The sequence below is a fragment of the Oncorhynchus masou genome, chromosome 33 (genome assembly GCF_036934945.1).
Source record: "Oncorhynchus masou masou isolate Uvic2021 chromosome 33, UVic_Omas_1.1, whole genome shotgun sequence".
NCBI lineage: Eukaryota > Metazoa > Chordata > Actinopteri > Salmoniformes > Salmonidae > Oncorhynchus > Oncorhynchus masou.
In genome coordinates, this window is record NC_088244.1 from 32,143,332 (window position 1) to 32,168,229 (window position 24,898).

Here is a 24,898-nt window from a genome sequence, read left to right on the forward strand (position 1 = left end):
TGTATGACCCCAGGTGAGAGTTGCTTGAAAGTGAACAATTTGGGTGGAAAGAATGGACAAATATCTGTTTTGAGAAAATATCACTGAGACCAAAAATGTTCTTGGTCCTGTGCACAGATAGGCTACTAAACGTTTATGCATTGTCCCTTCCACCAGCACCAAAAACTACTGGAGTGTTACACTAGTTGGTGCACTAGTGCAGTGTCGAGCGTCCCTAGCGCCACACCTAGCAGAGCATCCGAGTAGGGGAATTACTATGCCCCCTACCCTCCCCCTCGTTGTAACAACCTTAAGTGTTTTTCCTTCTCAGTTCGTTTTGTTCTACCGCTGCAAACCACGACACGTTCCCGGACCGGAGAGCTTGTTTGGATATGGGAAGGACTATTCAACTTGCCCCTATGAATTTATAAAAAGTTGCTTTGCTGTTTCGATTCGCCTATTTGGAAGCCATTTATGCAGATGAGAGAGAATGGGTTGCTGTTCAGGACGATGTATGCTGATCTTCCTCTGCACTCTCCAAGTGGTGAGATCATTCTTCTGCGATGATGCTATCTCGATACAGACTTTCAAAACACACCTGCTACCATAGCCTTGATTTACTTCCTTCAGTGATTACTGCCTCTTCTGCTGGCTGATGTTGTTGAAATTGTTTTTGTAAAGACAAAACAAAGTAGGCAATTTTTGCGCGTTTGAGATAAACGTGTAAATTACAGTTCCCACGACACACCAGTCAGTCTTTCCATTTCCATATCCAACTAAATTGAATTAAACATATTTGAAGTAAAACTATATAATAATAGGCTATATATATTTGTGTGCTGAGAAAAACAAATTTAAGTGTATTATAATAATATAACTATTTCACATCAAATACAACGTCAATCAAACATAAATTAATATTTCTCTCTAACATATTTTTTTTTAATTAACATTTTTGTATTCATGCTCACCATAACTACAAGCTATGGGTCAACACTGAAAATAAAATAATTGATTGTGTGCTTTTAGAATACAAAAATATACATGTTTATCTTGCTTGCATGAGTTGCCTAAGGGGAAAGGGAGTCAACCCTCACTCTGCCTGAACCTTAGTCCCACTTTGTCCCGCTCTTTCTTCCAACCCTACCCCCCATTTTGAGTGATTGAGAAGACGACTCAGAGGACAGAATTCATATCCCTGCTCTGCCCCTCTCCCTGAAACATGCATTGTCCCAGTGACTCAGTTACCTTGACAACCCAGAGAGAGCAGTCAGCATGTGGAAAAAATGAGTCTAGTGAATGCTTTGTAGGAGAGATGACCGTTTAACACCACCATCCATCAATTCAGAACCAACTGTTTAGATGAGAATTTCTGGAGAGTCTGGAAGCAGTGAGTGGATGACTTGATAAGATGCTTCCTCATGCATAATGCACGTCATAGAGATTCTTAACCCACCATCTCTTTCTGCCTCTCCTACTCTCTCCCTTTCACATCCCAGATGACAGCATTGGAGAGGCAGGCTTTTGACTTCCTTGGGTACCAGTGGGCTCCCATCATGGTCAACTTCCTGCAAATAATCATGGTTATCCTCAGCCTCTTTGGAACCATTCAGTACAGGCCACGCTACGTTGTTCTAGTAAGTCACATCTAGGCCACACTACTTTTGTGTTAATCTGCCCCAGGCTATCCTACAGTGGATAATGTTGTGTTTTTTGTCTACGATAAAGAAAATAAATCTTCAGTCCCCACTGAAATATTACTGTTGAACCATAATCCAATCTACAATAGCTGTAAGTGATCACCTGTGATGTAAGAATGTTTATGTTCTGCAAATATAAATATTGTTATATTAAGCATAGAGAAAGTTGTGTAATTAAATGGTTATATTACATAGGCAAGTTTAAATGCAGTGTACTGTATTTACTTACAAATTACACCTTGTAATCAACATGGATAATTGCATGAAATGTGCCTATTCTTCATAGAAGAATGGAACTGTACGTGCTGAAGGCAAAGTCAATTCTATAACCACTGTGGAAAAGCATTGGCCATTGTTACAATTCTGCCATGTATAGAGGTTTGCCTCCATACAAATAGATAGACATTATGTGTCTAAAATCAAATCAAATATTTTGTTTCATGCCTCAGTACCTGCTGTGGACATTACTGTGGGTGGCCTGGAATGTCTTTGTGTGCTGTTTCTATTTGGACCTGGGAGGCCTTTCCAAGGTATTGGTCACTAATATTCAGACCTGCTATCAACTAATATATTTGCTTCGTCTTCAATTGTGTATTATTTTGGCACTGGATCAAACAGTCTTTCTATTCCCAAACAATAACATACCATAAATACATAAACATGCTAGTATGAACATGAACAACCCATATGCTGTGTCACTGCAGGAGAGCGACCTGCTATCCCTGGGTGTATCCTCACACCTTTCATGGTGGAAAGACAACGGGCCAGGCTGTGATGACAGGGACCTTCCTGCCACTAGGTGGCAGAGTCTGGAGAGCCCAGAACTCACCTATGCTCTGGGATGCTGGCTGGAATACCAATACATAGAGGTCCTACATTGCATCATACAACTCCTAATCTCTGTGAGTACTCTCTCTCTCTCTCTCTCTCTCTCACACACACACACACAAACACACAAATAAATAAATTCAGAATGTACCCATGTGGTGGTATTCATTGGAATGTAATATTACATGTTACACACACACTCACACATACTTACACTGACACTCCAATACACACACACACACACACACACACACACACACACACACACACACACACACTACGTATGCTCACACACACAAAATAGGGCTAGTAAGTAAGCATTTCACAGTAAAGTCTACACCTGTTGTATTTGGCGCATGTGACAAATAAAATGTGATTTGATTTGAATGTTGAACTGGTGGTGTCTGTGTTTGTGCCTACAGCTCTTGGGATTCGTCTATGCCTGCTATATGGTCAGCACCTTCACTGAGGAGGAGGACAGCTGTATGTGAATTTAAAGTGCATTTTATACATGGTCACAACACACTTTACAAAGAAAACACATACACAATTTAACACGTACTAGAACATATAGAAAGGCATAAGGTCACAGCCACATGTAATGCTGTCAAGTAGGGCCGGGACAATACCAGTATCGCGATACTTGTTAGTATGGTGGCAAGGAAACAAAACACGGATCAGAATTAACTTCTTTAGAAAAAAACGCCATAATGTTGGAAACAAACATAATGATGTTGTCATCCAGAGTCACATTAATTTATTTCCCAAGCTATAGCACACACTATTTTACATACAGCAGGTTTTTAAAGCACTAAAGAGTTAGGTCTGCTTCATGTTTTCATTTTTGCCACAATTCTTTTTTGCAAAACTGGTATCATCACTGCCCTACTGTCAAGGCCTCTTTTTTCCTTTTTTATTTTTATGTTTCACTTGTTTTAATCATTTAGACCCTTTTATTTAAGAGCATGAAATTAGTATCGAATTATTTGATATTTATTCATATAATTGTGTTTTCTTTTTCAGTTAATTTCATTGGTGGGGTCCATTACCCATCTAAAACATCGCCGCTGTATTTATAGTGTACAATTGGGCTGTAAGTACCATTACTTTCTCAGGGGGAACAAAATCTTACATATTCGGCCCGTGTGTGTGTGTGTGTGTGCACTTATTTTATATTGCAATATGTATTCAGTATGTTTCTGTCTGAGACTGTGCAGTTACTTTACCATCAAGTCTTGATTTACAGACTATGAGTAAAGGCTTGCAAGTGGGTTGAAAATGACTGACAAGCAAGGAGGGCAGAAGAGGAACGAGTGAGTGAAATCCCTACTTTGGAAGAGTGAAATCACATCTCCAGTCACTGAAACAGAAGACATTCCCACACTGCACAAAAACATAATTCCTCAGCCTCCCGGCACTCGTAATGCATACTAGCCTACACCAACAGTTCAGTGCAGTTATGGTCAATACTAGCCTGGTCCCAGGTCAGTTTGTGCTTTTGCCTACTCCATTTTCGTTGTCAAGCTGTTTGGCATGACAATTCCATAAGTAGTTGGCAAGAGAGGAGAAAATAACAGAGTGGCACCCTGCGGGCTATACAGTAGGTCAGTACAGGTACAATCAGAAAACTACTGATACTTCTGACATAACATGTATCAGTGTACAGGGAATGGTAAGTGTTGTATTTTTGGTATTTGGAATTTTATTAGGATCCCCATTAGCTGTTGCAAAAGCAGCAGCTACTCTTCCTGGGGTCCAGACAAAACATGAAACATAATACAGAATGACATAATACAGAACATCAATAGACAAGAAGAGCTCAAAGACAGAACTACATCAATTTTTTTTAAATGCGCACGTAACCTACATATCAATGCATACACACCAACGATCTAGGTCAAATAGGGGAGAGGCGTTGCTCCACGAGGTTTTGCTTTATCTGTTTTTTGAAACCAGGTTTTCTGTTTATTTTAGCAATATGAGTGGTAGCCTGATGCTTTGTAATCACCAGGGATTGGTCATAATTTCGTTGATCAGGCTGTGTTACCACATCACTGGATGAAAACAAATAACTATTATGATGTATTTTACTGTGTCACGGTCATAGAACTGCCATTTGACAAAAGTGCTGACAAATCATCACCACGATTCCAACATGGCCTATTGACTTGTGCTGTCCTTCAGCTCCACCCAAACACGTGCACAATGGCGTGCACGGGTTTTTCTGTGCCCGTGTTTTCCTGTTTGGTTATAGACTTCAATATGAGTTGGACTTGTCTTTTTAGTACTTCCATGGTCCACAATATAGGAACCAGTTATTTTAGGTCCTGTGGGCCTATGCAATGTTTGTGTATGACCCCAGGTGAGGGTTGCTTGAAAGTGAACAATTTGGGTGGATAGAATGAACAAATATTTGTTTTTGAGAAAATATCAATGACCCCAAAAATGTTCTTGGTCCTGTGCACATATAGGCTACTAAACATTTATGCATTGTCCCTTCCACCAGCACCAAAAACTACTGGCGTGTTACGCTAGTGCAGTGTCGAGCGTCCTTAGCGCCACACCTAGCAGAGCATCAGAGTAGGGGAATTACTATGCCCTAATCAGGCAATGGAGTAGGCAAAAGCACAGCTGAAGGAAGTTCCATGCAATTAGGAGTCTGTATAATACTGTACACTTTCTTGAATTTGTTCTGGATTTGGGGACTGTGAAAAGACCCCTGGTGGCATGTCTGGTGGGATAAGTGTGTGTGTCAGAGCTATGTGTAACAATTTGGGATTTTCAACACATTGTTTCTAATAAAAAGAAGAAGTTATGCAGTCAGTCTCTCCTCAACTCGTAGCCAAGAGAGACTGGCATGCATAGTAAACTCAGCTAAAAACGAAACGTCCTCTCACTGTCAACTGCGTTTATTTTCTGCAAACTTAACATGTGTAAATATTTGTATGAACATAACAAGATTCAACAACTGAGACATAAACTGAACAAGTTCCACAGACATGTGACTAACATAAATGGAATAATGTGTCCCTGAACAAATGAGGGGTCAAAATCAAAAGTAACAGACCGTATCTGGTGTGACCACCAACTGCACTAAGTACTGCAGTGCATCTCCTCCTCGTGGACTGCACCCAATTTGCCAGTTCTTTCTGTGAGATGTTACCCCACTCTTCCACCAAGGCACCTGCAAGTTCCTGGACATTTCTGAGGGGAATGGTCCTAGCCCTCACCCTCCGATCCAACAGGTCCCAGACTTGCTCAATGGGATTGAGATCAGGGCTCTTTGCTGGCCATGGCAGAACACTGACATTCCTGTCTTGCAGGAAATCACACACAGAATGAGCAGTATAGCTGGTGGCATTGTCATGCTGGAGGGTCATGTCAGGATGAGACTGCAGGAAGGGTACCACATGAGGGAGGAGGATGTCTTCCCTGTAACACTCAGCGTTGAAATTGCCTGCAATGACAACAAGCTCAGTCCGATGATGCTGTGACACACCACCCCAGACCATGGCGGACCCTCCACCTCCAAATCGATCCCACTGCAGAGTACAGGCCTCGTGTAATGCTCATTCCTTTGACGATAAACGCAAATCCGACCATCACCCCTGGTGAGACAAAACCGTGACTCGTCAGTGAAGAGCACATTTTGCCAGTCCTGTCCGGTCCAGGATGGTGGGTTTGTGCCCATAAGCGACGTTGTTGCCAGTGATGTCTGGTGAGGACCTGCCTTACAATAGGCCTACAAGCCCTCAGTCCAGCCTCTCTCAGCCTATTTCGGACAGTCTAATCACTGATGGAGCGAATGTGCGTTCCGCATCTTTCTTTTGGTGTTTTTCAGAGTCAGTAGAAAGGCCTCTTTAGTGTCCTAATTTATCATAACTGGGACCTTATTTGCCTACCGTCTGTAAGCTGTTAGTGATTTAACGACCGTTCCACAGGTGCATGTTCATTAATTGTTTATTGTTCATTGAACAAGCATGGGAAACAGTGTTTAAACCCTTTACAATGAATATCTGTGAAGTTATTTGGATTTATTTGGAATTATCTTTGAAAGACAGGGTCCTGAAAAAGAGCTGTTTATTTTTTTGCTGAGTTTATTTATATTAGCCCTCTGATTACAATTAAGAGCAAAATGTGCTGCTCTGTTTTGAGCCAGCTGCAGGTTAACTATGTCTTTCCTTGCAGCACTGGACAACACGACTGAACAATAATCAAGATTAGACAAAACTAGAGCCTGCAGAACTTGCTTTTTGGAGTCTGGTGTCAGAAAAGCAGAGCATCTCTTTATTATGACCAGACCTCTCCCCATCTTTACAACCATTGAATCTATATGTTTGATGACATATAGTAGTGTCACTTTGTAAAAATATGCATTTACACATACTGTTGAAAATGGACCAAACCCTATAATTGTGTGTCCTACATTAATGTTAATGGAAAATTTGCATGAAAATTTCAGTCATGTGCAAATTATCAAAGTTATGTATGCAGATTTATAGTTAGGATTTGGACCTATGTGAAGGTATGAGTGTGCCTGTGTGTGTGCGTGTGTGTTCAGTTCATACATTAAATTCCAGATAGCAGAGGAAAATAAAGACATTGTATTAACAATCTTCAATATTGTGATATAAATTAGCTAAAGTCAGTGGTTGTCATGTAAAAAAGCATCTTCTAAGTTTTTAGGCCTACCTCTGAATTTTGTTTGAATTTGCGTGCCATTGATGGAAAAAAGACCCTGGCTGTATCTTTAAGTAAAATTTGTTTGAATAAACTGTGCTTTTCTGTTAACCAATGTGTGCAGATATGTTTTTGACTCACATTCCTCATTTACTTGCCTTACTATTGATTTTTTTAAATTGCATGTTAACCATTGAGTATCACTGGCTATTATTCAAGTCCTGACTCAAGAGTCCAGTCCATCAAATCTGAATATTATAAAATGATTGCAGGGCTTTAGGTCTACTTGGAGCCTATAATAAATACACACAGCTTTACATTCTCTATATGAAACACTTATAACCAAGATATAACTTAATGTTTGTGAGAAACACAACAGAGTCTATAAAAAGTGTGAGTGGAAGGGGAAAAAAGCTCACTAAATGGCTTCAGTGCAATGTTTTATACAGAATATTTGTAGTAACAGTCGTCAATATAATATACATGATATCTAAATTGCTATTGAGAGTATTTTCTCTATTGAGAAGGTTATACATGTTATTATCAAAGCCTTACCTTAATTCTAGTAGATTGTGCCCCAAATAAATCGTCCCTTTTCAGAATGTCCCCATCACTCTTCCGTGGGATTGGTTAGCGCGTTGGCTCGTCATCGCGGCAGAGCATTAAAGATCACAAGTGATATTTCTGAAACGCGATTACCGCAGTCCTCCTATTGAAGATGCATGACTTCCGACGTTTTGTCGTTGAGCCTGGTGTGCCGCTGACGTCAATCCCTTCATTTAGACCCCGGATGAAACTGCTATAGTGGGGGAAGTGAACAGGGCCATCAGCACAATAACTGCAATTTGGTGGATAAGGGGGGAAAATAAAAAATACATTGGATTAATCCTAACAGTGGACCCTTTGAAACCACCAGGACTATCTCCAAATTGGATTTACGTAAACATTGGGGGACTGGCAGAATTTAGCATTGGAACAGTAGTTTGAGTTTGCTGAGCTTGCTGCTGACTGTAACGAAGGAAAACATCTTGCTGATTAGCTTGCTAGCTACTGTACTGGGATACGAATAAAACGCAGGTTTTGAGGGAACGCGTCTAATTGAAACGCTCTACACAAATCCAGTGGCTTGCTTCATGAATTATGTCTGCTACAAGTATTGACCCTCAGGTAGGCAGACTGTATTTCCCGGAAAAAATCCACTCAGCGTCGACTCAAGGCCTTGCATTGAGGAAAGGTGGTTGGTTGTGCGCCCAATCCACCCATTGCTGAGATGTGATTCAATCTAGCTAGCTAACGTTAACTCCAATTTAGTTAGCAACTTAGCCGTTAGCTAACACGTAATAAATCTGACCTAATTTGAAGCAATCGCCACGTTTTGTTCCTAGCGCATAGCTAGTTAACGTTAGCTAGCTATGTGGTTTGCTAAAAAACCAACATTATGTATTTCACATGTCTTATCCTTATTAATATTGTCAGGCTCAGTTTCAGCTGTTGCAGTGGTTTACCAGCTCTAGTAAATTGTGGTTCGGTGCTAACGCAATGTGTTTAGTTAGCTAGGAAACTGGTTGTTGGCTAGATAGTAAAGTTAAGTAACTAACGTTAATGTAAGCGAGCTTCTAATTTTCAGCGAGTGTGGGTTGGATGTTAATTAGACAGCTAAAACAGATTTCTCTCTTTTACATGTTAACCAATTACACGGGAATGAAGAATTCAAAAGGACAAGACGCTAAAGGTAAGATCACTGTAGTTAATGTTAGCTAGATCATTTCCGACTCGTTAGGTAGACTGCGATTGCTCAGCTGGTTGCTGGTCGCAAGCACTGACCATGCACGGACTGAGTTACAAACAATGCAGCTGCGATGTAAATACAGTGCTGTCTTGTTATGTCAGTGATGCATGTCTTGTTATGCATTTGATGTCTTGCTGCTTTTACACACCCAAGTGTTAATCAGTACTGACATGTACATGTGTGTGTGTCTGTTTATTTGACACACATTGATAAATAACCCTACTATCAGTCTTTCCGGTTTCAGTGCAAAATGGCTCACTCCACCAGAAGGAAACTGTCCATGATAATGACTTTGAGCCCTATCTCACTGGCCAATCCAATCAGGTGAGTGACTTTTGAAATGTGTGTATCTGTGTCTGAATTAGAAAATAAAAAAGTGACTTGGCTGCAGGGAGGACCACAACTCAATATTGTCTCACAGGAGGATAGGAGGTTTGCTTGGCTACATTGTTAGCTGATATTGTTATACATTTGCATAATTAAAGATGATGCCTTAAGTACTGCACGCATGGCCCTTTGGTCCTAAAATCAGAATTCTTGGGGTACAAGCTGACGGTCATTGGAGTTTGTGATGGTAGGTCATGTTGATATTTAGTTTGATGTATCAGGATTTCAAAATTGTATTTACACTCCTTTTTTTCTCTAGAACAACAGCTACCAATCCATGACTGACCCTTACCTGTCCAGCTACTATGCCCCCTCCATTGGATTCCCCTACCCCCTGAGCGAGGCACCTTGGTCCACCGGTGGCGACCCCCCGATCCCTTACCTGACCCCCTATGCGCCCCTTAGCAATGGAGACCACCACTTCATGCATGACACCGTTTTTGGCCAGCCTGGGGGACTTGGCAGCAGCATCTACCCACATAGATTTAACTTTTTCCCTGAGAACCCAGCCTTCTCCACCTGGGGTACCAGTGGGTCTCAAGGCCAGCAGACTCAGAGTTCAGCCTATGGGGGCAGCTACAGCTACCCTCCCAGCTCCCTGGGGGGCACACTAGTCCCTGATGGTCAGACAGGGTTCCACAGTGACACTCTGAGCAAGGCACCAGGCATGAACAGCCTGGAGCAGGGGATGCTGGGGCTGAAGATAGGTGGGGATGTGTCGGGCAATGGCTCAGGCGTGAAGAGTGTGGGCTCTGTGATCGGCGGTGGTGCTGTGGCTCAGGCTGTTTCTACAGGCAATGGTGGAACACCAATTGGCATGCCCCCTCCTAAGCCCACGTCCTGGGCTGCTATCGCCAGCAAACCAGCCAAGCCACAGCAGCTGAAGGCTAAGCCAGGCATGCCCATGGGGAGCCCTGCCACCGCCACCCATCAAACACAATATGGACATTGGGACATGGGATAACAAGGGGTCTATAAGCAAAGTTGCCCCTCCACTGTCCCACCACCACCAGCAGCAGCTCCACTCTCATGGCCATGCCCACCTCCCCCACGGGCTCCCCCCTCCCCCTCAGCAGTCTGTTCAATCTGCCCAGTCCCTTGTGCAGCAGATGACCATGGGCCCGCCCCCCCCGCAGTCATACCAGAACCACAACTCAGCCCCACCTCCTCAGACCCGCTGGGTTGCTCCACGCAACCGTAACCCGGGCTACGGTGGTGGCAGCATGGACAGCAGCGGTTCCTCTAGTGGTGGGGGTGGAGGTGTGCCTCCAGGTTCTGGCCCAGGTCTAGAGAACCACCCTGTTCTGGAGAATCTGCGGGCTGCCCACAGCTACAACCCTAAGGAGTTTGACTGGAACCTGAAGAACGGCCGCGTGTTCATCATCAAGAGCTACTCTGAGGACGACATCCACCGTTCCATCAAGTACTCCATCTGGTGCAGCACAGAGCATGGTAACAAGCGTCTGGACTCAGCCTTCCGTGCCATCAATGCCAAAGGCCCTGTCTATTTGCTGTTCAGCGTCAATGGTAGCGGCCACTTCTGTGGCGTGGCAGAGATGCTCTCGCCCGTGGACTACGGCACCAGTGCTGGCGTTTGGGCGCAGGACAAGTGGAAAGGCAAGTTTGATGTGGACTGGCTGTTTGTGAAAGACGTGCCTAATAGCCAGTTGAGGCACATCAGGCTGGAAAACAACGACAACAAGCCGGTGACCAACTCTAGGGACACTCAAGAGGTCCCTCTGGAGAAGGCTAAGCAGGTGCTCAAGATCATCGCAACTTACAAACACACCACCTCCATCTTTGATGACTTCTCCCACTATGAGAAGAGACAGGAAGAAGAGGAGGTTGTCAGAAAGGTAATCATAATTACCGTCTCTTGTTGATCACAAAGATCCTAAACTAACTGATCACAGATAGGCTTCATCCATTTTTGTAAAGACCCCCCCCCCCCAAAAAAAATGTATTCAGAACCATGAACTTTTTCCACATTTTGTTACAGTACAGCCTTATTCTAAAATTGATACTTTTTTTTACTCATCAATCTACACACTACCTCATAATGACAAAGCAAAACGTTTAATTTTAGCAAATGTATAAAAAGAACAAAAAAATGAAATATCACATTTACAAAAGTATTCACACCCTTTACTCAATACTTTGTTGAAGCACCTTTTGGTAGTGATTACAGTCTCAAGTCTTGGGTATGATGCTACAAGCTTGGCACGTCTGTATTTGGGGAGTTTCTCCTATTGTTCGCAACAGATCCTCTCAAGCTCTGTCAGGTTGGGTGGGGAGCATCGCTGCACAGCTATTTTCAGGGCTCTCCAGGGATTGGGTTCAAGTCCGGGCTCTGGCTGGGCCACTCAAGGACATTCAGTGACTTGTCTCAAAGCCACTCCTGCAGTGTCTTGGCTGTGTGCTTAGGGTTGTTGTACTGTTGGAAGGTGAACCTTTGCCCCAGTCTGAGGTCCTGAGCTCCCTGGAGCAGGTTTTCATCAAGGATCTCTCTGTACTTCCCAACTGCTGAAAAACATCCCCACAACATGATGCTGCCACCACCATGCTTCACTGAAGGGATGGTGCCAGGTTTCCTTCAGATGTGGTGCTTGGCAATTAGGGTGAAGAGTTCAATCTTGTTTCTCATTGTCTTAGGTGCCTTTTGGCAATCTCCAAGTGGCTGTCATGTGCATTTTACTCAGAAGTGGCTTCCGTCTGGCCACTCTACTATCAAGGCCTGATTGGTGGAGTGCTGCAGAGATGGTTGTTCTTCTGGAAGGTTCTCCCATCTCCACAGAGGAACTCTGGAGCTCTGTCAGAGTGACCATCGGGTTATTGGTCACCTCCCTGGCCAAAGCCCTTCTACCCCGATTGCTCAGTTTGGTCCGGCGCCCAGTTCAAGGACGAGTCTTGGTGGTTGCAAACTTTTACCATTTAAGATGGATGAAAGCCACTGTGTTCTTGGGGACCTTCAATGTTGCAGAAATGTTTTGGTACCATCCCCAGATGTGCCTCCACACAATCCTGTCTCGGACCTCTACGGACAATTCCTTTGACCTCTTGGCTTGGTTTTTGCTCTGACATGCACTGACAACTGTGGGACCTTTTTTATATAGACAGGTGTGTGCCTTGCCAAATCATGTCCAATCAATTTAATTTACCACAGGTGGACTCCAATCAAGTTGTAGAAACATCTCAAGGATGATCAATGGAAACAGGATGCACCTGAGCTCAATTTCAAGTCTCATAGCAAAGGGTCTGAATACTTTTGTAAGTAAGGTATGTATAAAAATATATATACACTACCGTTCAAAAGTTTGGGGTCACTTAATGTCATTTTTATTGAAAGAAAAGCAACAAAAAAATGGGCATTAAAATAACACCAAATGGGCCTCCCGGGTGGCGTGGTGGTTAAGGGCCACCGTGCCACCAGAGACTATGGGTTCGCGCCCAGGCTCTGTCGTAACTGGCCGTGACTGGGAGGTCCGTGGGGCGACGCACAATTGGCCTAGCGTCGTCCGGGTTAGGGAGGGGTTGGCTGGTAGGGATATCCTTGTAGCAACGACACAAGATAGTAGCTACTAAACAATTGGATACCACGAAATTGGGGAGAAAACGGGGGTAAAATTTAAAAATAATAATAAATAAATAACATCAAATTGATCAGAAATACAGTGTAGACATGGTTAATGTTGTAAATGTCTATTGTAGCTGGAAACAGCAGATTTTTTATTTTTTTATTCCAAAGGAACGTTATGTTAGCTAATCCAAGTTTATCATTTTAAAAGGCTAATTGATCATTGGAAAACCCTTTTGCAATTATGTTAGCACAGCAGAAAACTGTTGATCTGATTTAATGAAGCAAGAGTATCTGGAGCGTCAGCATTTGTGGGTTCGATTACAGGCTCAAAATGGCCAGAAACAAAGAGCTTCTGAAGCTCGTCAGTCTATTCTTGTTCTGAGAAATTAACGCTATTCCATGTGAGATATTGCCAAGAAACTGAAGATCTCGTAAAACGCTGTGTAATACTCCCTTCACAGAATAGCGCAAACTGTCTCTAACCAGAATAGAAAGAGGAGTGGGGGGCCCCGGTGCACAACTGAACAAGAGGACAAGTACATTAGTGTCTAGTTTGAGAAACGGAAGTTCTCAACTGGCATCTTCATTAAATAGTACCTGCAAACACCAGTCTCAACGTCAACAGTGAAGAGGAGACTGGGATGCTGGCCTTCTAGGCAGACTGGCCAATAAAAAGAAAAGATTAAGATGGGTAAAAGAACACTCACTGGACAGGGGAAATCTGCCTAGAAGGCCAGCATCCCGGAGTTGCCTCTTCATTGTTGACATTGAGGCTGGTGTTTTGCAGGTACTATTTCATGAAGCTGCCAGTTGAAGGCTTGTGAGGCATCTATTTCTGAGGCATCTGTTTCTCAAACTTGACACTCAACTTTTGAATGGTAGTGTATATTCGACTTTTAAAAATAACTTTGCTTTGTCATTATGGGATATTCAATGTTGGGGCGGCAGGGTAGCCTAGTGGTTAGAGCGTTGGACTATTAACCGGAAGGTTGCAAGTTCAAACCCCCGAGCTGACAAGGTACAAATCTGTTGTTCTGCCCCTGAACAGGCAGTTAACCCACTGTTCCTAGGCTGTCATTGAAAATAACAATTTGTTCTTAACTGACTTGCCTGGTTATATAAAGGTAAAATAAATTTTAAAAAATGTTGATTGAGGAAAACGGTTTATTTAATTTTAGAATAAGGTTGTAACGTAACAAAATGTGGAAAAAGGGAAGGGGTCTGAATACTTTCCAAGTGCACTGTATATCTCCTTTCTACATAGGGATGATTTTTTTTAAATATTAAGACAACCTGAGTTTTGTATTACTTGTTTTGTCCCATCACAGACCAAATGTCTACCGTTTTGTATTTGTTTGCTGTTTTTATTGTTTTGTGGAGGAGGTGTAACCATCCCTAAATGCCTCTTCTTTCAACAGACCTATGAGCCAGCTCCAATACAGAGAGGGTCTCGACTTGATCAGGTAAATAACCTTTTCTGAGTGTTTCACCTTTTATTTGGCTTCTGCCCATCAAGACATTGTTTCCTATGTCTCTAAGGAAATAATAAACCATTGTAGCAGGGTGGAAGATTTTATTCGGTGAAGCTCTTCTAATGGTAACACTTTTGTTATTTCTTCCCCTCCCCACCCAAGGAACGCCAAAACCGAAGTAAACCACAATAGAGGAATGCTCCTTATAGCTTGATCAATGGTTATACTTGGATGGACATAATGGAATTTAGATCATGAAAAAAGAGGACATAAAGAAATTGTCAACTCCTATTTATTTTGGCCCACATCAAACTTTGAGCCACACTGCTTCTGGTCCGGTTCCCAGTCTCTAAGTCGTGCGCAGGGATGAAGTCAGTTTCCATTAATCAAATTGCTTCATCCTTATTTGTTTTCTTTCTTTCTGTATTTTTAGCCTGGCAGGTCTTTATTTGCTATACTCCCACACTCACATCCTTAACTGAGTAACAAATATCTGCACTTCTTTAACAAAATCTAACATGCTGCTGATATTCAGTGACTGTTCAACTTGTGGTGGTGTGAGTGTTGGAGAAACGTTAAGTGCTTGTATTGGTTGTTCTGATTTAGGAAGAGTGAATGCGACAATTAACTGAATCTTGACAAATGTTTGATAACTGTACTTGGCCAGTTTTATTTTGCATAATCAAAATAAACTGTTCTGTTATGCCCTTCTTGTCCATGTGAGGGTGGTCTTGTGGCTTGGTAGAAGATGTGAAAAGCTTCTGCAAATGATGCATATAATGGATAATGTGAAAGGCTGTGACATTAGAAAATGTTAATGTTAAAAAAAAATTAAAAAGAAATATTTTTGAAATTAGGTATCACTTGGCTTAACACTGTTGTGACAACAATTTGTTGAAGAAGAGATACAATGTTTTAATTTTTTTTTTTCAGTGGAGCCTTAACACTTTTTTTGACAACAGTGTCAATGAAACTCTATTTGCTGTACTGTAACTCAAGTGTGTCAGCAAAAAGATTCAGGGGAAAGATGTCTAGAACATCCGCTCTCAAAGGAGGTCCCTTTCTTTTTTTCTTGATGGGGTGGAAATGTAAACTGTCTTGAGTTCAAGTTCTTAGCCGGACAATACTATTGTTGTCTTCTTCCTTATTTTAAATCATAGTTGTTACTTTTCTCTGTTCCCCATCATTCCAACAACGGGGTCAATGAAACTAACTCATTTTGGGGACAAATGTAGCATGTACTGCTTTTAAAATCAAGATAGCCCTGTCACTCTGTTTCTTATCCTTGTCCTTTTCTTAACAGAATTAAAGCATTGATATAACCCTTCCACTTCATCCTCAGAAATGTTAAGCTTTAATGTACTGGCAATGCTAACTGAGAACGCCTCAAATATGTAATCTTAAAATTAATTTGACTGATTTAATGTCAAGTGTATGAAAACCCAGAGAATAGTATATATGGTATCTGTGTGTGATTTATTTTTTTCCGGGACCTGCTTGCTGTACTGTGTATGTCTGTATGCGAAAGACAGAGGGGAGTGTGATTTATTGAGGGAATCAGATTTATGTAATGGTATTGGAAATTATTCATTCATGAGAATATATAAAAATTTAAGAAAAATGTTTAAGTCACCCCTGAATTTAATATGCGTTGTATCAAAGGTCACTATCACATTCTTAGATTTGATCATGGTCATTATTAAAGGTATACTATCTATTGTAAGTGTTTTTGGTTTGTTCTATTGTGAGTGGAAAGTAGCTATGTCTGCATCTACAGCAGCCTGTTTCCCTTTTTTTGGGGGGGGGGGGTGACGATGACGACGACCCACGTTTGTTAGATGAGAGAGTGGTGCCTGGGGTATGGACGTTGCCATTTCAGACCTGGGTCAAAAACACATAAGATACTTGTACTCTCTCTGATAAAACCAATGGTATAGTCTCAAAAGTCCCAAACCCAAAATACCTTTTATTCAGTTTTGAATCCATGATCCATAAAAACAAACTGAACTGTAGGCCTACATCATTTACAGCACATCAAACCAAGGCTAATGGATTACGTAAAATGTGTCCATGTACTTTTCCCGTGTTTGATCACCAGAGTTTATAGCCTACAACTCTGTTTCTTACCACTGAAGTAACTATGTTGATATGTTTTGTTCGATTGCCTAAAATACAATCACTTCAATTATTTGGATCGACGTTAACGTGATTCCTCTCTTGGCATTCACCGCGTGCCTTAATTGTATTGCTATTAAATCAAGGTCCGGCGTGAACACGAAAAGTGGTAATCCTACCCCCAAAACACTCGCTCAGTTTACCTTTAAATTGTCCTAGATTGCAGATGGATTGCTTCATTAGATTAATGCCAATAACTACTACTCCAGTGTTCAGGAGTTGTGAACTAAATTCAAATTGAGGTAGTGTTTAGAGTAGTTAATTACTTTCTTGACATTTAGTGGTATAGCTAACTGCTGCAACCTGGTCTCGAGAATTTTGTATTTTGTCCGTAAATCCGAGACTTTCCATATAGTATGATAAAGTACGTTTTTCATATGTATTAATTTGTGGATGTCCCTAATCCAGTTTGTATGATAGATTTTGCAAAACGTATGATATGTTACGAATTCCAATTTGTTATGGCTAATGTTAGCTCGGTGGCAAACATTACTGAGGCTCGGGGTTAAGGTTAGGAATTAGGTTAAAGGGTTAGGCAGGGATGCAAACTAGTCACATTTAACATAACCAATTCGCTATAATATTAACTGGTATACGACTCCTTGTCATTCAAGTTATAATGCGTTTGTTGCTTACTGGACCCTGGCAATCTGTGAAATGTTAACTAGCTAACGAACGTAACTACTATCTGTGAACTAATGTTTTCTTTCTACAGTATGTAGTTAATTTTCAGAATGAGAGAATTAGGGGGAAATGATGCGTTGCTTGTTAGACAAGTGCATTCAGCGATCATGTGTTGCTGGGCCTGGCTTAAACTGGATGCCACTATAGAGGTGAAAGGAACACCACACACTCGTTCAATACAGTGGATAAAAAGGGGTATGCCAGGTGTACTCTCTGCCTGAAAGAGATCAATTATGCCAACAAAAGGTATCATGCTCTGCATGCAGAGGCAGAAAGTGTACAATTGTAATAATGTTCAGTGTAGCCCAAAGATTTTGCTTATGTTGTGTTGAACTTGACAGTAACATTTTTTACTCAGTGAACATTATTTTTGCACACATGTAGTCTTGTGCACTTGATCAATGTCTACTACAGTGGCCATTTTAATAGAGCAAAAATAGAATGCCTGTTGTTTCATTCTATTTCTAGATTAAGATGTTTTTTTCCCCAAGTGCAATACTTAGATGTGTGTGTGTGGTCACAAGTGTTCTATTATAAAGGCTTTCATGGCTAACTGCAATATTAGTGTATTGTTTTTCTCAAAACTTGAGTGTAATTTGCAGTAAAGTCTAGGCAAAAAAAATAACATTGGATTGCTTTCTTAATATTTTTTAGCTGTGAGTTAGGTTCACATTGACCACTTTTTATTTTACACACAGACTGACCATGTAGATCATATTCTTTGTTGTTTAATTAGCTAAAACATGCATTTCCCCCTAGCAGGGATTTTTTGCATGTTTCAGTGCAACAAAAAAAAGTGTCACCTTTTTGGGCCCTCACCAGTTTGCATCCCTGGTTAAGGGAAGGGTTAGCTAAAAGGGTTAAGGGAAGGGTTAGCTAAAAGGGTTAAGGGAAGGGTTAGCTAAAAAGGTTAAGGGAAGGGTTAGCTAAAAGGGTTAAGGGAAGGGTTAGCTAAAAAGGATAAGGGAAGGGTTAGCTAAAAGGGTTAAGGGAAGGGTTAGCTAAAAGGGTTAAGGGAAGGTTTAGCTGAAAGGGTTAAGGGAAGGGTTAGCTGAAAGAGTTAGCTAAAAGGGTTAAGGGAAGGGTTAGCTAAAAGGGTTAAGGGAAGGGTTAGCTAAAAAGGTTAAGGGAAGGGTTAGCTAAAAGTGTTAGCTAAAAGGGTTAAGGGAAGGTTTAGCTGAAAGGGTTAAGGGAAGGGTTAGCTGAAAGGGTTAAGGAAAGGGTTAGCTAAAAGGGTTAAGGGAAGGGTTAGCTAAAAGGGTTAATGGAAGGTTTAGCTAAAAGGGTTAAGGGAAGGGTTAGCTAACATGCAAAGTAGCAAAACAATATAAAGTAGTTGAAAAGTTGCTCAAATGCTAAAGTTGGGGGCAACACTGTTACATCCAATACCTGTTTGCCTGAGGCTGATGCCATGCAGGTGCTTGTAATGAGATTCTAACACTCAACCTTTGGGTTGCTAGATGTCTGCATTATTGCCTTAAGTAACTTGTCTTATGTACCATGCTAAACTGTTTATTTATTTTTACATATTAAAACATACAATCTACCTGCAGTGAAGCCGTTCAAAATGTACGTTGCATTCAGTCATCTAGCAGACTCCCATCCAGAGCGACCCACAGGAGCAACCAGGGTCAAGCGTCCAGCCCAAGGGCACGTCAAGAGATCTCCCACCAAGTCAAATCGGGGACCCGATCCAGCAACATATCGGCCACCGGCCCAATCTCCCAACCGTTAGGCCACCAACCATCCAAGAACCCCCCCCGTCACAATTCCTTGAGAGCTGCCCCTCAACCATCCGGGAACCCCCAAACGCCCACCCCAAGCCACCGTCCCCAATGCACCAGCAATATGGAAAAAAGAAAAAAACAAAGGAAAACAACAATAAAAAAATAAAAAAAGACAAGGACAACAAAAATCCAAACAGCAAGGCGTTTGAGTGCATGTGTGGCACTATTTGTGTGTGCGTGTGTTTGTGTGCATGCGTGCGCATGTGTGTGTGTGTGAGTGCGTGCATGTGTGTGTGCGTGCGTGCGTGTGTGTGTGTGTGCGTGCGTGTGTGTGCGTGCGTGCACACGTGAAGATGCGTACATGTACATGTGTCCGTTTGAATGCGAGGTTACGCGCGTACAAGCACCTGCACGGCATCAGCCTCAGGCAAACAGGTATTGGATGTAACAGTGTTGCCCCTCAGTGTCATTGAAACATACTTTTTGTTGTTGTTTATTTAGACTTTATTTTTTACTTTTATCTTTGACCGTCATCCTATCCCCCACCCAGCAACTCCACTCCCACTTGTCTTCAGTTCCACATCTCAACCCCCAGCTTCCCTCAGCCCATTCCATCCATCTCTGCTGACCACCCTCTTCGGATTTCTATGTGTCATATAGCTTTCAACTATGCTGTGATGTTTAACATACAATTTGAATCTATCTAATCAAATAGAATCCACAGTTTGCAAATTGAAGGTAAATACTCTTACTAATAGTATTAGTATATTAGTAATTGACTGACCAGATCTCCTAACAATGCTATTTCTAGGGTCAATTTTAGATGAATGGCTTTTTCAGACATTCCTCAACCTGAGACCAGAACAAATGGTCTATTGATTCTGTATTCTTACAACAAAATCTGCAGAGCTGTGACGTTTGTATGCCCCAAATATTCAACATTTTGTTGGTGCCAAGAATTCTGTACAATAATTTTAGCTGAAAAGCACAAAGTCTTCAAGTAATCTTGCGTTGGTTTATATATAAACTCACACACCCTTTGCCATGGAATCGGTATATCAAAAATCTCTTCCCAGCTATTTTGGAATCTGTATGGCACAGATGTCAACATCCTGGTCCTTAAATGAAACTGGTATACTTTCATATTTATGCTATTTTTGTTACCTTCGCCAGTTTTGATCCTTTATATTGGGCAGACAGACCAGTTCCCTACCTCCTCCCGTTGCCACCCGTCCCCTCCATTTTTGGGGTAATGTAATCAATTGGTTGTAATCTTGGATTAAGCAGAACTTCCCATACAATTTTGATAGCTCCATGAAAGACATAACTGTAACATTCCAATTTACAATATAATTTAAAAACAAAAATACCCTTTTCAAACATAGAACAAATATTTGTTTTATCTTTTCGAGGGGATGACATTGTAACCAGCCCTGCAATGCTTGTTCGAAAAAAGAGAGACACTTTCAACAATGTTTCATTTTCAATTCATCGAAAATGAGACATGGCAATCTGCACAAAGGCAAAAAGGACATTTTTAAACAGTGGACATGTTTTCTCAGTAATCTACTTGAGAATCATTTTTTGTATAAGTGAAGCTTTTAGAGAGAGGTGTAGTGCTTTTATAATCTCAAACCACCCAGATCATATTCATTATATAGATACTTCATCTTGTCTGGTTTAGCATCCCAGATAAAGTGAAATATTCTTTACTCCAATGATTTGAAAAACGAATCATCAGGTGTAGGCAGCACCGTAAGTAAGTGAGTAACCTGAGATATGACTAAGGAGTTCATTTTTCCATAAATAGACAGGTATTTACTCCTCCATGTTTGCAGGATCTATTTTTACTAGTTTTCTATTTCTATAAAAAGTTGTGCTCATATCTTTTGAGATATGAATACCAAGTACGTCTACTTTACCGTCAGCCCATTTTATAGGTAAACTGCGGGGTAAAGTTGTGTTTTTTAAAGATCAAATACGTAATATGGTACACTTATTATAATTAGGCCAGAAAAGTTATCTCGATCTTCAGTTAGAAATTGCAAGGATCTAGCTTGCAGACTGAATATAAAACTTGAGTCATCGTCATACATGGACACATTTGTTTTTAAACCTTGGATTTCTAATCCTCTAATATTATTTTAATAGCTAGCATTTCGATGGCCATAACAAATAGTTATGGTGACTGGGGGACAGCCTTGTTGAACTCCTCTTGATAGTTAAAAACTCTGAGAAGTAGCCGCAATTTACTATTTTACACCTGGGGTTGCAAAACATTACTTTTACCCATTGAATAAGAGACTCACCAAAATGAAAATAATCGATGTATATATATATATAATCCAGTTTTACTCTATCAAAGGCATTTTTTAAATCCGCTATGAAGGTTAAACGATGCATTTCAAAAGTATTTTTGCATCACACATTGAAGTGTAAGAGGCCTCCAATTTTTATATTTGCCATCTGGGTCTTGTTTTAATAATAGGCAAATTTCGACTTTCCTGCTGAGTAGCTGACAGACTACCATTTCTAAAGGAGTAGTTCAAACAAGCTAATAATGGAGCTAGGAGTATATAAAAAAGGCTTGCCATCAAGCCCTGGGATTTTTCCAGACTGAAAGGATTTAATAGCCTCAAAAGGTTATTCCTCTGTAATTTGGACTTTGCACTGATCTTTTTGTCTTTGTTAATTTTACATTTTTGTTATTATTTGGAAATAATTCCTTACAGTAATCATCATTCTGAGGGTTAGGATGAGACAGAAAATAAAATATATGCTTCAAATATTTAGCTTCCTCTTTTAAAATATAATTTGAAGAATCATGGATGACTCTGTCTTTAGTAACGGGTTTCTGCTAATTATTTTTGGTAGCATTCCATGCCAAAGGTAACATATAATCATTTGAATGTCCCTGATTTACATGTACTATGTTACTTCTACGTTAATGAGACCAGGCTGAACGGCTCGAACTACAGTAGGCCTAGTTAGTCTTTTTGCAAATAACATATGGGTGAAGTAGGCAATTTCCTTTCTTTTTCGGCATTAGACCTGCCTAATTCTCACTTGAAACATCGTTTTTATGTTTAACAGGCCAACTTACACTTTCTGTTAACATATGACCCCAGGGTGATATATTCTTGCAATTTGTAGTCAATGACATTTCAGATTTACATATAGCTAATTTTTCACGAAGTAGTTTGGATGTACTGAATAATGCTTTATCAAAGTAACTTTAGTTAAAGAAGATCCATTTTTCTTTAGTGTAGTTTAACTTCTTCCAGTCTGATGTAATTGGTAAACTATTTTTTGAGGACCTTCCCCTACACTGACCGTTTCCAAATCACCATTACCTCACACCTGTTTTTAGATTACAAGGGGCATAGTACTACACACAAACAATGGACAGTGCCAGCCAGCAATACTGGAGAATGAGCATTTGGCGCAGGCTATTACAATTAATTTGATGTAGCCTAGCATCCTATATCTCGTGAATCCGCAGCGTCAGACAAAACACCAGTCAGTGTCCAATGTCCATACCACATTGGTCCAGCTACATCAGGGTGCCACTATAATTATAGAAACATTATTACCCCGGACCATAACTGTGTTTACATCTCTGATTCACCACGGACTCCAATATGCGCGAGTGATTTTAACAAGCGAGACCTCACTGTCGATGTTAACAGCACCCTTGTTGTACAACCTTCTATCCGGAGAATGATGTAGTATCGTAGCCTACTAGGCCTATGGAATATGGTCCATAGTCGGCTATCGAATACATAGAATAAGCTAAGCCTATAACAATGGTCCAGGCATCCGCAGCCCCAGCACCACTCCAGCCATGATAACGCATAGCCGGAGAGAGGACATCGCTTCAAATACATTTGCCCTATATATTAACCTTGATTGTCCGAAACAGTAGTTGCGTAGTCCACTTGTTTTGTTTTCATCATCTCTGACCCAGTCTAGAAGGATTTGCGTCTCTTCTCATCCCAGACACTCGTCCTCTTCCGCCGAATTGAATGCAATGCTTGAAGATTAGAAGCAACTGACATCAAGAACGGGTCTAACTCCCCCCACCATAAACCATCCGCGAAATGTTCTTGAGATGAGCGGTTGACATTTTGCAGAACAGTTTACGGTTCATTTCCAGTGTGCATAATAACCATAATATCCGATTATTATGTAATTTTATGACTTTCTTAAACCTATCTGAATGATAGATAGACACCTTGTGGGGCAAATAGTGCATCGACGATAACACCTCCCCAACCAACCTGGTCTCAGAGCATTTTGTGTTATTCTGTAGGTAAATCCGAGTCACCCCATTTTGTATATGTTATGTTTAGTATGGTATGTATTCATTTGTGGATGTGCATCACCCATTTCATATGATGTGTTACAAATTAAAATTCACATTATCTGTTACAAATTAGCAAAATGTACAATACCTTATGAATTTGCAAATGTACAATATGTTACAAATTTGCAAAACATATATATTCTAGCTAGGTGGCTAACATTAATTAGCTGGCTAACGTTAGCTAAACTAGGGGTTAGGAGTTAAGATAAGGATTAAGTTTAGGAGTTAGGCTAAAGGATTAGGGTTAGGGGTTAGGATTAGCTAAAGGCGATACGGTTAGGGGAAGTGTCAGCTAAGAAGCTAAGTAGTTGCAAAGTAGCTAAAAAGTAGTAAGTAGTTGAAATGTTGCAAATGAGCTAAAATGCTAAAGTTGTCCGTGATGAGATTCGATCTCGCAATATTTGGGTTGCTAAACTTTTGCATTATTGCCTTAAGTAGTCTGTCTTATGTAAACATACCAAACTTAACATATACTAATTTGAGAGTCCCTGATTTACTATGTTACTCCTAGTCTATGAGACCTGGCTAACTACTGGAACTACAGTAGTTAAGTCTTTTAGCTAAATAAAATAAAATATGGGTGAAGTAGGGAATCATTTCCTTTCTTTTTTGGCATCAGGCATGCTTAATTCTCACTTGAAACATAGTTATTGTGTTTAATTGTCTAAATTACACATTCTGTTAACATACTGTATGACGAAAAGTGAACTAGCATTTTGGCAATATAATGTTTTCAAAGTTCTACCAAGTTCAACTATTTATCTGTACATGTTTTAAACCCTTAATTTTGCAATTTGTAGACTATGACATTTCAGATTTACATACTGATAATTTCACTAAGTAGTTTGGATGTACCTTATCAACGTAACTTTATTTAAGTAAAATAGATTTTTCTTAAGTGTAGTTTTAGTGTAGCTTAGATCACAAGGGCATATTACTACACATAAACAATGGATAGCCCGCAATAGTGGAGAAGGAGCATTCTTCGCAGGCTATTACAATTCATTTGATATAGCCTCCTATAGCCTATTTCCTGAATCCGGAGTGTTAGAACAAACACCAGTCAGTGTCCAATGTCCATACCAATATAATTATAGAAGCATTATTCAACAGAAGCATCAATTCATTTACATATCTGATGCACCACTGACTCCTACAGTATATGTGCAAGGGATTTTAGCAAACGTAAACTCACTGTCGATGTCAACTACACCCTTGTTGTACAACTTTGGATCCGGAGAATGATTGATGTAGTAGCCTACTAGGCATATGGAATGTGGTCCGTATTCCACTATTGAATACATAGAATAGGCTAAGCCTAAAACAATGGTCCAGGCATCAGGCGTCCGCTGCACTTCTATAAACTATGAGACCAGGCTGCACCAGCACCACCGCTGTCCACTGGCTATGGTGCTGAAACTGCACTAATTCTCTGTGGCTTTCTACTAGGTCTTTATTTCTCTATTCAATATCAGAGAACGAACATGCATTTTTGACAATATAATGTTTTCAAAGTTCTACCAAGTTAAACAAC

At 40.7% G+C, this 24,898-nt stretch overlaps 2 protein-coding genes across 3 annotated transcripts; both read left to right on the forward strand.

Moving 5' to 3' along the window:
• The first annotated feature begins 280 nt into the window (after positions 1–280).
• LOC135528282 (sodium/potassium-transporting ATPase subunit beta-1-interacting protein 3-like) lies at positions 281–7,292 on the forward strand. 2 transcript variants are annotated; one of them, XR_010453535.1, is made up of 8 exons: positions 281–523; positions 1,479–1,616; positions 2,129–2,209; positions 2,384–2,581; positions 2,930–2,990; positions 3,531–3,600; positions 3,754–3,820; positions 6,696–7,292. XR_010453535.1 is itself a non-coding variant. In XM_064957253.1 (6 exons), exons 1-6 carry the CDS (start codon positions 470–472, stop codon positions 3,584–3,586), a joined length of 588 nt encoding a protein of 195 aa, XP_064813325.1. In that variant the 5' UTR covers positions 281–469; the 3' UTR covers positions 3,587–3,628. The 2 variants fall into 2 exon arrangements, 1 of the variants encoding a protein (XP_064813325.1); XM_064957253.1 differs by lacking the exons at positions 3,754–3,820; positions 6,696–7,292 and having other exon boundaries at positions 3,531–3,628.
• Positions 7,293–7,956: 664 nt separating this feature from the next.
• On the forward strand, positions 7,957–16,135 carry LOC135528283 (YTH domain-containing family protein 1-like). The gene is given in 7 exon segments (XM_064957254.1): positions 7,957–8,354; positions 8,895–8,919; positions 9,206–9,300; positions 9,623–10,269; positions 10,271–11,219; positions 14,359–14,403; positions 14,575–16,135. Coding segments are annotated over 7 exon segments (1,818 nt in total). The 5' UTR covers positions 7,957–8,327; the 3' UTR covers positions 14,605–16,135.
• The last annotated feature ends 8,763 nt before the right edge of the window (positions 16,136–24,898 follow it).